Source organism: Scyliorhinus canicula, chromosome 11, assembly GCF_902713615.1.
Source record: "Scyliorhinus canicula chromosome 11, sScyCan1.1, whole genome shotgun sequence".
In the NCBI taxonomy this organism is placed as follows: Eukaryota; Metazoa; Chordata; class Chondrichthyes; order Carcharhiniformes; family Scyliorhinidae; genus Scyliorhinus; species Scyliorhinus canicula.
The window spans coordinates 142,261,441-142,276,810 of NC_052156.1; the positions used below are offsets into that span (position 1 = coordinate 142,261,441).

The window sequence follows — 15,370 nt, forward strand, 5'->3', positions numbered from 1 at the left end:
GCATGGCTCAGTCTGTGAGGCCCATGGACGAGGCTGTTGACATCGTGTCCCAGACACCAGTGTACATTGTAAGGGCATGGCCTAATCACTGAGGTGCATCGCTGAGGGCATCGGGACTATGGTGCAGTCAATGGGGAGCCTCCACGACTTGCAGCACCAGGAGACTCAGTGGACTCTGGAGCTCACTCCAGTTCTATCTCCGTCCCATGAAGTTCCTCAGGGCACTACGGGCACTGTAAGGGAGGAGAAACCCGCGGCCTGCCACTAAGGAGACCATGGCAGACTCTATTTCTCCCAAATCCCCTCCTCCTGACACCGGCGCATCTCAAGGGCAGCAGGCAGAACATAGTGGCCCAGTGACGCCGATAGATTAGTCAGGGCCCACCATCTCCAGGCTCTCCAGAGGTTGTCTGCCAAGGGCATCAAAGGCCACAGGAAAGCAACATGCTGCCTTCATCTCTGATGTGCATTCTGGGGACACACCTAGACTTAGCACTAGGCCATAGAGGATCAAGAAGGGTGAGGAGCAGTGAGTGGGCACTTTTGTTGTGGGTGGGGGGGGGGGGGGTGCATAGTAGATATGATTGGAGGGATGTGAAAGCATTAGAAAGGGTGCAGAGGAGATTACCAGGATGTTGCCTGGGCTGCAGAGTTTTATCTATGAAGAGAGACTGGATAAACTGGGGTTGTTTTCCTTGGAGCAGAGGAGGCTGAAGGGGCATGATTGAAATGTATAAAAGTATGAGGGACATAGATAGATTAGACAGGAAAACACATTTCCCCTGGATGGAAGGATCAATGACCAGGGGATATAACTTTAAGGGACAGGAGGTTTAGAGGGATTGTGAGGAAAACTTTCTCACACAGCGGATGGTGGGATTCTGGAACTCTCTGCCTGTAAGGGTGGTGGAGGCAAAAACCCTCATAACATTTAAGTAGTTTTTAGATGTGAACTTGTGAGGCAAAGTGTACAAGGCAATGGGCCAAGTGCTGGAAAATTAGGTTCGAACACTTAAGTGGTTGAATTTGACACATACAGACACAATGTGCTGTAAACCTCAATGACTCTATGGGCACAATTTAACGGCCTTGTCACGCCCAACTTGGTGTCACCTCACCGGGGGCAGTTTACTGCTGGTCCACATGAACATGGACCAGTTTTCACAGCACCTGGGGGATCTTCCAGGCCATTGGAAACCCCCAGGTGGTCTGAGACAGGGCAGGGTGGCACCCTGGCACTCCCACTGGCAACTGGGCACCTTGGCACTGCCAGCCTAGCACACATGGTGTCAGGTTGGCAGTGTCAATGTGTTTGGGTACCAGGTTGCTGGTGCCAGGGTTGGGCCAGGGTGCCTTACCCATGGGAGATGGGGAGCAGCACAGTGGCAAAGTGGTTAGCAACTGCTGCCTCACAGCACCAAGGTCCTAGGTTTGACCCCGGCTCTGGGTCACTGTCCGTGTGGAGTTTGCACATTCTCCCCGTGTTTGCATGGGTTTCGTCCCCATAACCCAAAGATGTGCAGGCTGGGTGGATTAGCCACACTAAAATTGCCCCGTAATTGGAAAAAAATGAATTGGGTACTCTAAATTTTAAAAAAAGACACTAACAAGACAGTATGAAGCTACCAAAACCGCATAGATGCCTCCAGCATTTTTGAGATGTGGATCAGGAAAGTGGACAAAAAGTATCAGCAAAATAAAAGGAAGATAATCACCGTTACAGACAACTGCCTCACACACCCCAACATCGCTGGCACAAGGAGCGTCAAACTGATGTTCTTGCCTTCTGACACCGTGGTAAAGCTCCAGCCAATGGATTAAGGGATAACTAGGAACCTGAAAACCCACAACCAATGATCAACTTGATCTCTCAGATTACTGAGTGTTGATGAGAAGCAGGAGTAAACCCCAGCTGTTCTAGAGGCCATGACGGATGTAATGTTCTCGTCGGATGACCTAATTTATTACAAGAACACTTGTAGTTAAAGTTATAAACAATTTATTAACTTTAACTGTGGGTAAACTATATACAAGACAAAAGATGAAAAACAGTAAAATCTTGCGGAGCAACCTATCGTTTCTGTTTCCTCCAGCCAGTCTGAGGTCAGCTGACTTTAACATTCACTTATATACTAGTGAGACTCCTAGTGGTCAGTCGGTGAATTACAACACAACCATGATATCACTACAAAGACGATAGCAGAAGCCACAATTGGCAAATACTTCCACCTTGCTTGGTTCAAACCGGTTACTACAGCACAAGACATCGAGTATGTGGAGGAGCAGGGTGAGGCCAATCTACCCAATCTCAGGCACTTTTTGTTTGGCTGCAGAAGGCCGGAATGGACATTCCAGGGATGACCCTGGAAACTTACATGGAGGTGGATGACACCGCACGCTACATGTTGGAACTGACAGATGATGCCATCATAGATGCAGTGCGCTCTTCAGCTGAGGAGCCCAAGGAGGACAATGATCCTGAAGAGTCCGCGTGCCTAGCTGATACTGGAAAGCCATGGAGGTGCTCCGGGATTTCACAATGAAGCACAAAAGCACCGAAAGCATGTTTGACTGCACTGACAACATAGTGGACTGTATTGCGCATATCTGAAGACAGAATTCTAAGCAGGAAAAGATAACTGAGTTTTTCCAGAGCTAACTCCGAACATTTTCAATGCAAAGTTCCGGCCTAACAAGGTCAGGCCATTGTAAGGTGTGAACAATTTGAATAAAGGCATTCATACATTTACTGTGTTTTCATTTGGAAGTTGAACCTGTTGCTTTTGAGATAAACCATGTTTGTGGGCATATCAGGTCACATAGAGATGCATGCATGTGAGAATGGGGCCACCTCATCTATCAGAAAGTTCTGCTTAACACAAATTTGTGGGTGGATGCCCTGCGATTCAGTTTATCGGGATTTTACTGTCAATTTAATTTCTGAACCAACTCTTGTTTCTCATGGAATATGCCATATTTAAATTTTTGAATGTTAATTCTCAATTTACTGACAGCAGTTTTAAATATGTAAATCCAGAGTTTGTAGAACACACCCCATACCACTGTGAAGTGCAGGGCGGGGGTGCGTCCGTGGTGGGACCATAAGATCCTGCCATTGTGACTGGCCAGAAAATCCCACCCAGAGAAACAAACGGAGAATTAACCTGGGCAGAATCCTCCATTCCAGCGGCTAAATGCCAGCGCCAACGGAGAATCCGCGGGTGGATCACCAGGATGGGTCTTTTAAAAAAATAAATTTAGAGTGTCCAATTCATTTATCCAATTAAGGGGCAATTTAGCATGGCCAATCCACCTACGCTGCACATCTTTGGGTTGTGGGGGCGAAACCCACGCAAACACGGGGAGAATGTGCAAACTCTACACGGACAGTGACCCAGAGCCGGGATCGAACCTGGGACCTCGGTGCCGTGAGGCAGCAGGGCTAACCCACTGCGCCACCGTGCTGCCCCTAGGACACGTCTTTAGCATAGAAAAATATCCCTGGGTGTTCCACAGAAACATAATCAGACAAAAATTGACATTTAAAAGCAAGGTGAGTGTGGTGAAGGGGCAGAGTGGCTTATGCAGGAAATTCTAAAAGATAGGGCCTGGAAGCTAGGGCATGGCTGTCACTGGTGAACAAAGGTGGTGGAGGATGCACAGGAGACTGGTGTGTTGCGTTATTGAAAGTTAGAGTTGGAGGTGGTTAGAGAGATACGAAGAGGTGAGGCCTCAAGCACATGTGAAAATAAGGATATGAATTATAAATTGGATGCAGTGGTGGAACTGGAAGCCAATTAGGTCAGCGAGCACAGAGTAATAGGTGATCAGTGTTTGATGCAGGCAAGGATAAAGGCATCAGAATTTTACAGTGTTTAAGTGTCATCATGTTCAGACAATAAGCTGACACCAAAGTATTTGTGACCCACCTATAGCTGGGGTTTTTGACGCACTGATTCCAATGAGTGGCAAATCATGAGCCACATACCATAATGTTTTTGCCTTTTGGCTGTGTGAGAGATTTCATTCTTGTGCACAAGTCCAACTGCTCATAATAATAATCTTCATAGTTGTCACAGGTGGGCTTACATTAACACGGCAATGAAATTACTGTGAAAATCCCCTAGTCGCCATATTCCAGAGCCTGTTTGGTACTCAGAGGGAGAATTCAGAATGCCCAATTCACCTAACAAGTACATCTTTCGGGACTTGTGGGAGGAAACCAGAGCACCCGGAGGAAACCCAGATACGGTGAGAACGTGCAGACTCCGCACAGACAGTGACCTAAGCCGGGAATCGAACCCGGGATCCTGGCGCTGTGAAGCAACAGTGCTAACCACCGTGCTGCCGTGCTCCCCACTTATTAAACTTCATACAAGATAAACGCAGCTGATGTCTCTGATTTGCTTTTTCAGGTGGTAATCGGAGAGAGATATTGGGTGCATTTTCAAATTCAGGAGACTGTGTGTCAAGAGGGCAAGCATGAGTTTTTGCCTGAATGCCCATTTAAGGCCAAGGATGAAGCAGTAAGTTAATGTATAATTAACACACACAATTCTGATGAAGGTGAATGGGAAATTATGTTTATACAGCTGTGATTAAGTAGTAAGAAGTACACTCAATTAAAATAAAATAGGATGCAGTAGCCAGCATTGTAGATGTCAGCAGTAAACGTGTGAATGTTGAAGGATTATTTTAAATGTTACTGCATGCACCAAGGAATTAGGAATATGCTGTTCCAAATGTGATTCACTCTGAAGGTTACGCTTGAAACACAGAACAAACACACAGCATTTGTGCAATTAATCACTGGGAAACCAGCTAGTCCAGGTTTCTCAGACAATGATCAACTCTTACACTGAAAGAAGGTCCATGTTTCTGTAATGTTCAAGCATCAGGAGTAGCTTTGTTACTAGACGAATAAACCAATACAGTCATCTAAAATAAATAAACATTGGCACAAAATATTTGCGGGGGTGCATGTAGAGCCACGTAATGCCGTGCTCATGGAGAACCTCCAATATTGCCCTTGGCAAACTTTTTGGGGTCAAAAGGAGACTTGCCTTAATGAACTGTGCCATGACCGGTGCCCGCATCCCAGGGCATGGAGGCCTGAAATCTGTCTTGAGCCTTCCAAACTCGCGACCTCTACCACCTAGAAGGACAAGGGCAGCAGATGCATGGGAATGCCATACCTGCGTTCCCCTCCAAACCACACATCATCCTAACATGGAACTATATCACCGTTCCTTCACTGTAGCTGGGCCAAAATCCTGGAACTCCCTTTCTAACAGCATCATGGGTGTACCCACAATGCCCTGCAGCAGTTCAAGGAGGTGGCCCACCCATCTTCTCAAGGACAATTATGGATGGACAATAAATGCTGGACTCGCCAGTGACACTCACATCCCATGAAAGAATTTGCAAAAAATTGCTTTCATCCAATAGTAGTAATCCCATCTCCAAAAAGGAGATTTATACATGAGCTGAAATAAAAATGTTTAAAAACTTACTTTTGACATTCCTGACCTAATATCTGGCCTTTGCACGGGCCCCTACCAAATTTCCAATTGGAGTACACATTCACTCTTACCCATTCTCTCCGGGCGCGACTTTCCCACCGCGGGGCTGGGTGGCCATTGCAGGCCCCTGAGTGGATGGAGATAGGGCAGGGCAGTGCGCCTGGCAGTCTGGCACTGCCAACCTGCTCTGTGCCCCTTTGTTGATGCCTGTTTAACCATAATCTGCAAAGAGGTTACCTTGCACAGATGATTGGCCCATCAAGATAGATTGTTATACCAATGGCACCGATAAATGCAAAGGGCTTGATTCAACGTTATATGCTATTCTTCAGAAGCATACTTGTCACAGAATAAAGAAGGTATATTGTCTATGGGACTTTGCCACCAAAATTTCTCATAAAGGTGATTTAAAAAAAGGATGATGTTACTTTTTATCAAAGTGGAGTATGCTATAGTTTCAGAAAGAAAACTATTTGTGCATAGGATGATTAGCACAGTCTGAGTTGAACAGCTAGTTTTTATGTTGTAATCTTTATGTAATGCTGTGTTCTGTACATGCCCAAGGTGCTGGGAAATTGCTATGCAGATGTTCTGTTTCCAATTGGCGAAACTAAAGGTCAGCTGAGAGGATTACCCGAATGTCAGCTATTCCAGCTGATAGTGGATAAAGGTAACATTCAACTATAAAGAAATATTTTTCTTTTTAGACAGACATTTTTCCTTATGTACAAACTTTGAATATAAATAAAAAACTTTATTTGTAATTAGAAAATTCAGCCGTCACCTCCTCCCTCCTCCCCACAGGCCCATAAGCACCCTCTCTGGCAGCACGGCGGCTCAGTGGGTTAGCCCTGTTGCCTCACGGCGCCAAGGTCCCAGGTTCGATCCCGGCTCTGGGTCACTGTCCATGTGCAGTTTGCACATTCTCCCTGTGTTTGCGTGGGTTTCGCCCCCACAACCCAAAGACGTGCAGGCGAGGTGGATTGGCCACGCTAAATTGTCCCTTAATTGGAAAAATTGAATTGGGTGCTCTAAATTTATAAAAACAAACACGCACCCTCTCCCAGGTTCAAATGTAGAAGGAGATTTCAGAGCGGCAAAATGGCAGCGTTAGCACTGAAATCATACAAAAATCATACATGAGGATCTATACATACAATAAATATGATGCGTCTCCTGGCACTCCCATCACATGTCAAAGTGTCGGGACAGCACGGCGGCACAGTGGTTAGCACTGCTGCCTCACAGCGCCGAGGACCCGGGTCACTGTCTGTGTGAGGTTTGCACAGTTTCCCCCTGTCTGCATGGGTGTCACCCCCCCCCCCCTCTCTCTCTCTCTCCCCCAACCTAAAGATGTGCAGTGTAGGTGGATTGCCCACGGCAAATTGACCCTCAATTGGAAAAAAGAATTGGGTACTCTAAAGTTTTTTAAAAACATGTCAAGTGTCATATTTGCAAGCATCATATGTGCAAAATGCAAATAATACTTGCAACTGATTAGCTAACATTGTATCAGTAAAATAGGAGCAAGTTCTACTAGTGTTTGAAAATGACAGGTGGGAAAAAAACACTGTCCCATTCAGCCTGTCCAATTACAATATGCCTTTAAGGAGTAAATAATTATGAATATTATTCTTAAATATTATTGATATTCTTCTAACATGAGTTTTGTTTTCTAGATGTTGAGGGGCTGTCATGTGTTGGTTGCTTACTGCCCTTGAGGACTAATGACCCCAGAGTACACAGGACCGTGGAGCATGCCATTTCTAAATTCAATGACAACAGCGGGCAGCGTTACAAATTTGCTTTGGCTCGAGTTCTTACAGCAGAACATGAGGTAAAGCTAGCGGCTGTGTGTTTTGACCTTTACTTTATCATTGACTTACTTAGAGATCATTGCACACAAATCTGACTAAATAAACTTCAAAATATGCAGTGCAATTCCCCAACAAGATCAGTGGCATTGATTTAAAAAAAAAATAATATAACCAGCCCTCAGATGTAAAGACACAGTGCTGGCTACGTGGTTTGTTTTATATATTCACAAGTTTCAGAAAGCTTTATGACCAGAGGGTATGTAAACAATAGTTAATCACACTTTGAAGGAAGTTGTTCCCATTACTTAAGATTTACCACTTCATTGTTTTTAAATGCTAATGGTTCACTGTATCCATAAATAAAGTGTAGTCATTATACATCTATCACGAAGTGGACAAAAAAAATGTAAACACACTTCGCATTATATAAATTATGCATAATATTTGATGTATAGGCCTCTTTGTTTTAGTAAATAGCATGGGTGGGATTCTCCGTTGGCGGAATCCTTCGCTTCGCTGGCTGCGCACTCGCGTGTGGATTTCCCGACGGTATGGGAAACCCCATTGGCTGGCTCCTGGGACGGACAATCCCACTGCCAGCAGGGGCGCGCCATGCCAGAAAATGGAGAATCCTGCCCAACATCTTTGACTTTCAAGAACATTGTCACAGGAGACTTTGTAATATAACTTATGCCAGTTCATTCCATCGGACATCACAAGACATTTAGGAACACTAGTAAATATCTAGAAAACCAGAAAATTGAACAGAAGCAGAGAAACTATGACCAGAAAAGGGAAATAAATGCCTTAGTGTATAAGTCAAGTCAGCCCAGATATTCTAATAAAGTATCAGAATCTCATTACTATTCATGAATGAACCCTGTCACTGTGCATTGGTGGGGCATGATGTAGAGCATCACAGCTAAGCTCACTCCTGTTCTGTTCCGAGATTCACCTAAGTACATTACTATCAACAGCTCATCAATCAGGGCAGCAGGGTAGCATGGTGGTTAGCATAAATGCTTCACAGCTCCAGGGTCCCAGGTTCGATTCCCGGCTGGGTCACTGTCTGTGTGGAGTCTGCACGTCCTCCCCCTGTGTGCGTGGGTTTCCTCCGGGTGCTCCGGTTTCCTCCCACAGTCCAAAGATGTGCGGGTTAGGTGGATTGGCCATGCTAAATTGCCTGTAGTGTCCTAATAAAAGTAAGGTTAAGGGGGGGGTTGTTGGGTTACGGGTATAGGGTGGATACGTGGGTTTGAGTAGGGTGATCATGGCTCGGCACAACATTGAGGGCCGAAGGGCCTGTTCTGTGCTGTACTGTTCTAATTTCTAATCTAATCAGAAATAAAAATGGTAGTGATTTGCCCCTTGCTTATTTTATGGCCTCCACCCAGCTGTTCTGTTAACTCAAGGCAACGCAAGGATTCAGCCTGAACCATTAATGTTTGCATGGCTCAGTACCACACAGGGTGTACTTTTAGCCAGTCAGTGCAAAAAAGGTTAAGGGATGGGACACATGACATAACACTGGCAGGGTGGGCTCTGATGGAGCCCCCACTCCCCCCACAGAAACAGCCCCCCCCAATGCAATACCCTCCCCCCCCCCCCCCCCCCCTTGACAGAACAGCCCCATGACACTGCCCTGGCACAGCCTGGGCACTGCCCCCTGACACTGCCCTGGAGGTGCCTGGGGGGCAGTCAGGGTACAGCCCAGGTATGACCTCCCAGGAACTGTACTCCCCTATGTGCCTCGGGCAGGTTCTGCTTGCCAGGTGCATGTCGTGGGGCCTGTCCTGATTCAGTGGACAACCCAACAGTGGAAAGGCCTGATGATAATACTTAAATCTGTGCAAATGGGGATCCCAACTTTCACAGGGGGTTGGTGGGGGATCAGGAAAATCCCACTGGTGCAAATCGTGTTTTCGGCCTCTTACGAGATTTCGAGTTCCTGTCGCGATTTACACCCGCGCCAAACGGGGGCACAAGATCCCGGCCAATGCATTCATCCGCTTGATCAAAGAAGGAGCGATCTTTTAAGATGTTCATGCAATAAAGGGAAAACAGTCACACAAACAGTTATTAAACCACAGCGAATGATACTTCAGTAATAATTTTTGAAACATTTTTCACTTCTGCACTCTTGTATTCGTAGATTTCTGCGGGTGCGGTCATTACTGTGAATTTTACACTTATTGAAACCACCTGTCTGAACAATAATGACACAGCACCAGACATGTGTGGACCAAAGATTCCTGCTACAGCAGTAAGTAACTTACCCTCTGGGTTGTATTACTCTTTATTGATGTTTGTATCAGGTAGCACCTACTGTTATTTTAATGAGAATCTAGTACATCCAGTAACCGTTCACTTTAAAATCTCCATTCAACATCAATGTCTAATCTGACATACTTATTTTGTGTAGGGCTCTGCTGTCTGTTTAACCAAGCAACATTATGACATCTTTGGAGAACTGTTATACCACAGATTAAGGTGCAATGTGACTCAAGACTGGATAGTGTATGCAAATGATGTCACGGTAAGCACCAGTCTACTCAATGCAGTACATCATATTTATTTATGTATTTACCTTGAAGTTTCATTCAGCAGCTCAGCTGGTTAAGGTGATGAGCACCATGTGGACCTGGAGAATCCTACGTTTGATCCCCAGTTTGTGTTCAGTTGCAGGAATCTTCGAGTGTCCCAGGATGTAGCAGTTATGCACACTCCCTTGAAAGCGTGCACACGTGTGGGTGATCCGGAGTTGGTGGTTGCACAAGTTGAAATTTCAGGGAGTGGAACCCCTTCCTATTAACAAAGGGCACTCCCTGATGCCCCCGTGCATGCAAGGCAACATGAGTGCTATCAATTATCCCCGAGACATGGGGCATCCTGGTGATGCTGGAGAATCCTACAGCATGGCCTGTTAACTGCATAACATTCCATATAGCACACTAATCATTAAACCAGGAAACATCACTGTTCCATATTGGTACTAGTACAAAGCTATATCAGCGCATTTTCACAAAGAAAACAAACACGGTATCATCCCTCGCAGGTTCTTCAACAAAAATGGAGGACAAGCCTAAGAATGTGTGACCATGTCCAGAACTTTGTGGTAAAAATGATCAGTTCACCAATATGTGACTAGTTGCATGTATCAGTGCCATTCTCCATCCAGGAGCCATAGCTGTGCAGGCTTCATGTCTCGTCTCAATCTCACCAGAACCAAATCCTGGCATCCACTGGCGCTCAAGGTGCAGTTGAACATCCTTGACTTTTAGTGTGTTTAACCCATGGTGACGTGGCAGTGACATGCAGCACTCACCATACCAGCAACAAAAGTATCATCAGTCTGAGAAATCATTTCTTCAATGTCACCATCAGGTGGCCCATTTGGATCAATGTCACGCACCAGCACCGGCAGCATCTTCTTGCTTCAAACTGGATTGCCTTCTGGATTCATACATTCACCTGAGCCCAGTGTTCCAGGACCCAAGTATCTTAGAAACAGTAACAGCAGCCTCCAGGCATCTGCAGCCACCAGCAGGAGCAAACACAACCTGCAACTGGGAAGTACTCTCATAATTAACCAGGCCAAGTCTTATTAGCAATAGCCTTCAGCTATGAAGCTTGAGGCTGCTCACAGTCAAAGAGAGTTAAAGTGACCATCAGCATATCACCACATACAGGGCTCGGTCTTGGAAGTGTTTGATAGGACAGACAGGCAGCAGCTGTAGTTGCCCCTGTTATGGGTATCCACAATATTTAAAGGTGGTTTGAAGGCCTCACAAACAAAAAGCGCACCCCCGCCGCGCCAAGGGCTGACCCCCGACCTGGAACACTTTACCACTCCCCCCACCGGACCAAGCTCAACCTCTGAGGTGACTCCCTTTCCCCCAAGCACTGGGGCAGCAGCTCCACTGCTCTTGAGCTACTTTCCCAAAACTGTAAATGGCTATTCGCCCCCTCAGCAGCCATTGTACCAGCTTCTTGTTTTAAAAAGGAGTACAAAACGATGCCCGCCTGATTCCTCGCTGGGGAGGTGGTTAATTCCCGGGAGGCCGTTACATTCAAATTCAATCTCGCTGATGAGATGGAAATTAATGCAAATTGAGGTTAGTGATATGCTGGCCATACTTGGGCGAGGTCTGGCAGGGAGCGGGCTAGTTAGATAGCAAACAGATTCATGCTGGATTTTGGCCTTTCCCGCTATTTAACTGGAATGCCCAGATTGAGTCGGGAGCAACATGGTAGCTAAATCGCGCCCTATATATTAGATGGCATAATGTACTTCTTGTTATGAAACAATGCATCATATGTATCTTGAGCAATGCCATTGTTCTATAGATAAACCAGCATTGTTATTAATTGCACATCACATTCATGGCTATTCCACTGAAGCATACCTGTTTTCCTGATAAGGTAAAGACTATTAAGCATCAGTACCGCACTTCTGAAAAAGCTCCCAGAGTGTTGTTTGTCTGTATGTCATACTCATGGAGCACTTTCATTTTGTGTCTTTAGGAGGTGTTCGGAAATGGAACAAATTCTTTAGGATTGCTACATGAGAAGCCAGTAACACCTAAACAAACAATAAAATTCCGTGTTGATCCTACAATTGAGCACACAACTGAACCACCCGCTGACCCTCAAAATCCAGAAGAACCTATGAGCTTGGTGAATGAGGCTAAGCCCATTGCATCGACTGGAATCAGCAAATCTGACCTGTCAGATGAGTAAGAAAGGAAACGGAGTCCACTATTTGAAAGATCTTCTGACCCATGTTTATTTTCAACCAAATCTTTTGTCCGCTTGTGATTTTTGTTCTGATAGCCACATATATCAATAAAACAATGAGAGACTGTGATCAGAATAGCACAGTATGTGCTTCGTTTTCTAACCTTCTGATGATGTATAAACAATTTAATTAAATAAAAACTACTGGAATTACACAGCAAGTCTAGAGCAGCTGAAAATATTCACTATTTTCTATGTAGACCCTGTAAAAATCGAAAACATCTCAATGAGACCAATAAATACAATTAGAAAACAATCTGCTTGGATGATTTGAGTGTCCTTGTGCTGTGAAATAATCATTGTTTGTGCAAGTAATACTGGAGCGTAAATGGATGTTGCACATGAACCTTCCAGCAGAAAACTGAAATCCAATACAGTGCCTCAGCTCAAATAAAACACTGACTGATAACCGAAAGATACTCTTCCATAAACATGCTGGGATAGAATTTGGCATCCTCCCAATCTTTCGCTGTAACTTTAGAAAAAGGATTGGCAGAACCCACTGGTGAAATGGAGGAAATGGCTATTATACCATTTCCTTGACTTTTTGCTGAACTGCCAAATTGATGGTTGGTGGTCAGGATAACCTGGCCTCAATATAGATTCAGCATAATATGCACCAAACAACACTTCATTTCAGGACTAGTGTTGAACAAAGAACTGGCATATTTCGATATTATAGATCAAACTGAGAATGTATCAATGCAATTAACATAGTGAGTCCTTCTCACCTAATTCCAACCCCCCCCCCCCTCCCCCAACCACCACCACACTGGCTGGGCTAGCAATTCAAATAAGATCATCTGAGAAATATCACTTTTCCACCTATGCTTTGAGGCTCCTTTCCCGTCTTTAAGAGTTTTATTAAAGCAAATAAGAGGTAATGCAGCAAAAGCAATATGATAAAGAGTGAACGGCATTGTCCCTGATGAAACAGACACATGGGGTAGAGTTGCTAACCAGGGTGACCAACTCCCACAGGGAAGATGAAAGGACACTGGCACCATGGTTCATTAGAGGATGTAGGCTGAGGTGCTCCCAGAGACATTAAAAACGGGTTGGGGGGGGGGATGGGGCGACTGCAGAACGGTGAGAGTGCGGCAACGGTAACAATAATGAGGCAAACAGCATGCAAGCTGGAATACCGGACTGTTGCCTCTATTACAGGGGTAGAATAAGGGATGGTCGGTCACCCTGTTGCCAACCCTCTAGGAGTTGGAGCCCAATCTTCAGGTCACTGCTGTGTGCAACCCTGGAGAAAAAAAATCATCAGGACATTAAAAAATATAGGTTTTTTTGCCATAATTTTATTTGACCAAATAAAAAGCTATTGAAAATGGGCAAAACACCCGTGTGGTTGACAGTTAAGCATCATCCAGTGGGGTAAATGGGATTTTCTTTTCAGTTGGTGCAACGAGGCTGTACATCAAAGGATGGGTGTGCTGGCCAATTAATGGCAAGAGCCTGGGGCAAGTCACACGATGAAACCTCCAGGAATACACTTATCACAGCTGGTAATGCTTATGTGGGGTAATTCTAATCTAACACACACTGTGGAAAAAACACACTGATATGACAGTGACAATGATATTTTTATAATTCCGTCATCTGAGATAATTTACCATTTTGGAGAGTTTACATTTACATAATATCTTTCACAACTTCACTATGTCCCAAAGCGCTTTGCAGCCAATGAAGTACTTTTGAAATGTAGTTACTGCTGTAACGCAAGAGAAAAAAATAACTGCAAGACGACAAAGTAATAATGTAATACCGTGATTGTAGCTTTATTGAAAGTATGTTCGGATCTATCTCAGTAAATAACATTGTGATATATTAACTCATTCTATCTAGGTTTAGATAACATTACACAGCAGTTATAAATGCTGGGAAAGTACAATACTCTTACGCAAAAGCTACAAACATGACCCAGCTTTTAATCAGTAGAAACAAATTCAAAATAAAACACAAGTAACACCAAGCTGTCATATTGAATAAGCATCATCACTAAGAAATTTTGCAAAAGGACACAAATGGCAGCTCGGATTCACATCAAAAACATTAGTGTTTAACCAGAAAAATGCACATTTAAACTGCAACTGTAATGTTGGCTGTAATGCTGTCAGCTGTTGAAGGTTTTAAATGGCAAACCATTCAGATGCACAAAAATCCCCATCTTACTGTGTCACCAAATTCTGAAGTTGCCATTCTTCATTGAACGTAAGAAATGAAATACAGATTTTTTTTTGTGTGTTTTTGTGAACCTTTATTGATAATGGAAAGCAACTATTGTTTGACATTTCAAATATACAGACAGAAATTTACCTCTTCACCGTTGCTTTGAAATGTTGTTAGCCGTGGTAACTATGCCTCTTTAATACCAATTTTGTTCATATTCCCCAATACCTTTATTTCTTTCAAGTAAATACTCAATTTGTTTCTAAACATTTCAAATAGTTGTGCATCTATTGTCATCTGGAGCAGTGCATTCCACATTGTCACATCTTTTGTGTGAAACAACTTTAATGTCAGTTTTAACTGTCTCAGTTTGAATTTCATGAATTACCTTTGTTCTAGATTCCCTATTCGAGGAATGCATGATTCCCATCTAACCTGCCAATTCCCTTATTTTAAACATATTTAGTATACATTACACACATTTGTATGTGATGAGCACCATTTGATATTGTTTGTGTTATTGTGTCACTATCCTATGGAGATCGATACATTGCAAAGTAAATTATACTTTTACATTTGCTTACAATACTGTTACAGTAACTGACATTGCAACACATCACATAGTACACAGCCACATAAAGATTAAACGACAATACATTTCAGAATGTAAGCCACTTCATTTATTAATTCACAGTGTGTAATAGATGTTGTATTTGTGTAGTCTTCATACTATTTATTTCATTATATTCCTATATCTGATATTGGCCCCTTATTAGAAACAGTGCTTTGTTTATTAGGATCATGATACATGACATGAATGCCTGAAATTTGTTTTACAGGTTTCGTCTGAGGGACCTTCGTCTTCTGCTGTAGTAATGCCTGAGCGTATGTTGCCTTGAGAAGTTCATCATGTAGTTTTGCTTACGAGTCCTGCAATGAAAGAATAAAAGAATGAAGCTGAATAAAGCACAGAAATGCTAAAAAAAAAGAGCTCCATTAACTTCGCTTTCCATCTTATGTAGACTTCACCTGCAGCAAAAGTCAGCTGATGAGTTT

The 15,370-nt window shown here is 43.9% G+C and overlaps 2 protein-coding genes across 2 annotated transcripts in view; one reads left to right on the top strand and one right to left on the bottom strand.

Annotated features, from left to right (window-relative positions):
- Positions 1–12,392, top strand: part of LOC119973444 — a 47,963-nt gene extending 35,571 nt beyond the window's left edge. The window contains exons 5-10 of the mRNA XM_038811577.1: positions 4,416–4,526; positions 6,087–6,192; positions 7,202–7,359; positions 9,492–9,602; positions 9,762–9,875; positions 11,864–12,392. Of these exons, the coding sequence (XP_038667505.1) occupies positions 4,416–4,526; positions 6,087–6,192; positions 7,202–7,359; positions 9,492–9,602; positions 9,762–9,875; positions 11,864–12,079 (816 nt within the window). The 3' untranslated portion in view covers positions 12,080–12,392. The remainder of the gene's footprint in view (positions 1–4,415; positions 4,527–6,086; positions 6,193–7,201; positions 7,360–9,491; positions 9,603–9,761; positions 9,876–11,863) is intronic.
- A 1,504-nt stretch (positions 12,393–13,896) lies between these two features.
- Positions 13,897–15,370, bottom strand: part of LOC119973445 (reelin-like) — a 415,628-nt gene continuing 414,154 nt past the window's right edge. Inside the window, 1 exon segment of the mRNA XM_038811578.1 lies at positions 13,897–15,244. Within this exon segment, the coding sequence (XP_038667506.1) occupies positions 15,148–15,244 (97 nt within the window). The 3' untranslated portion in view covers positions 13,897–15,147.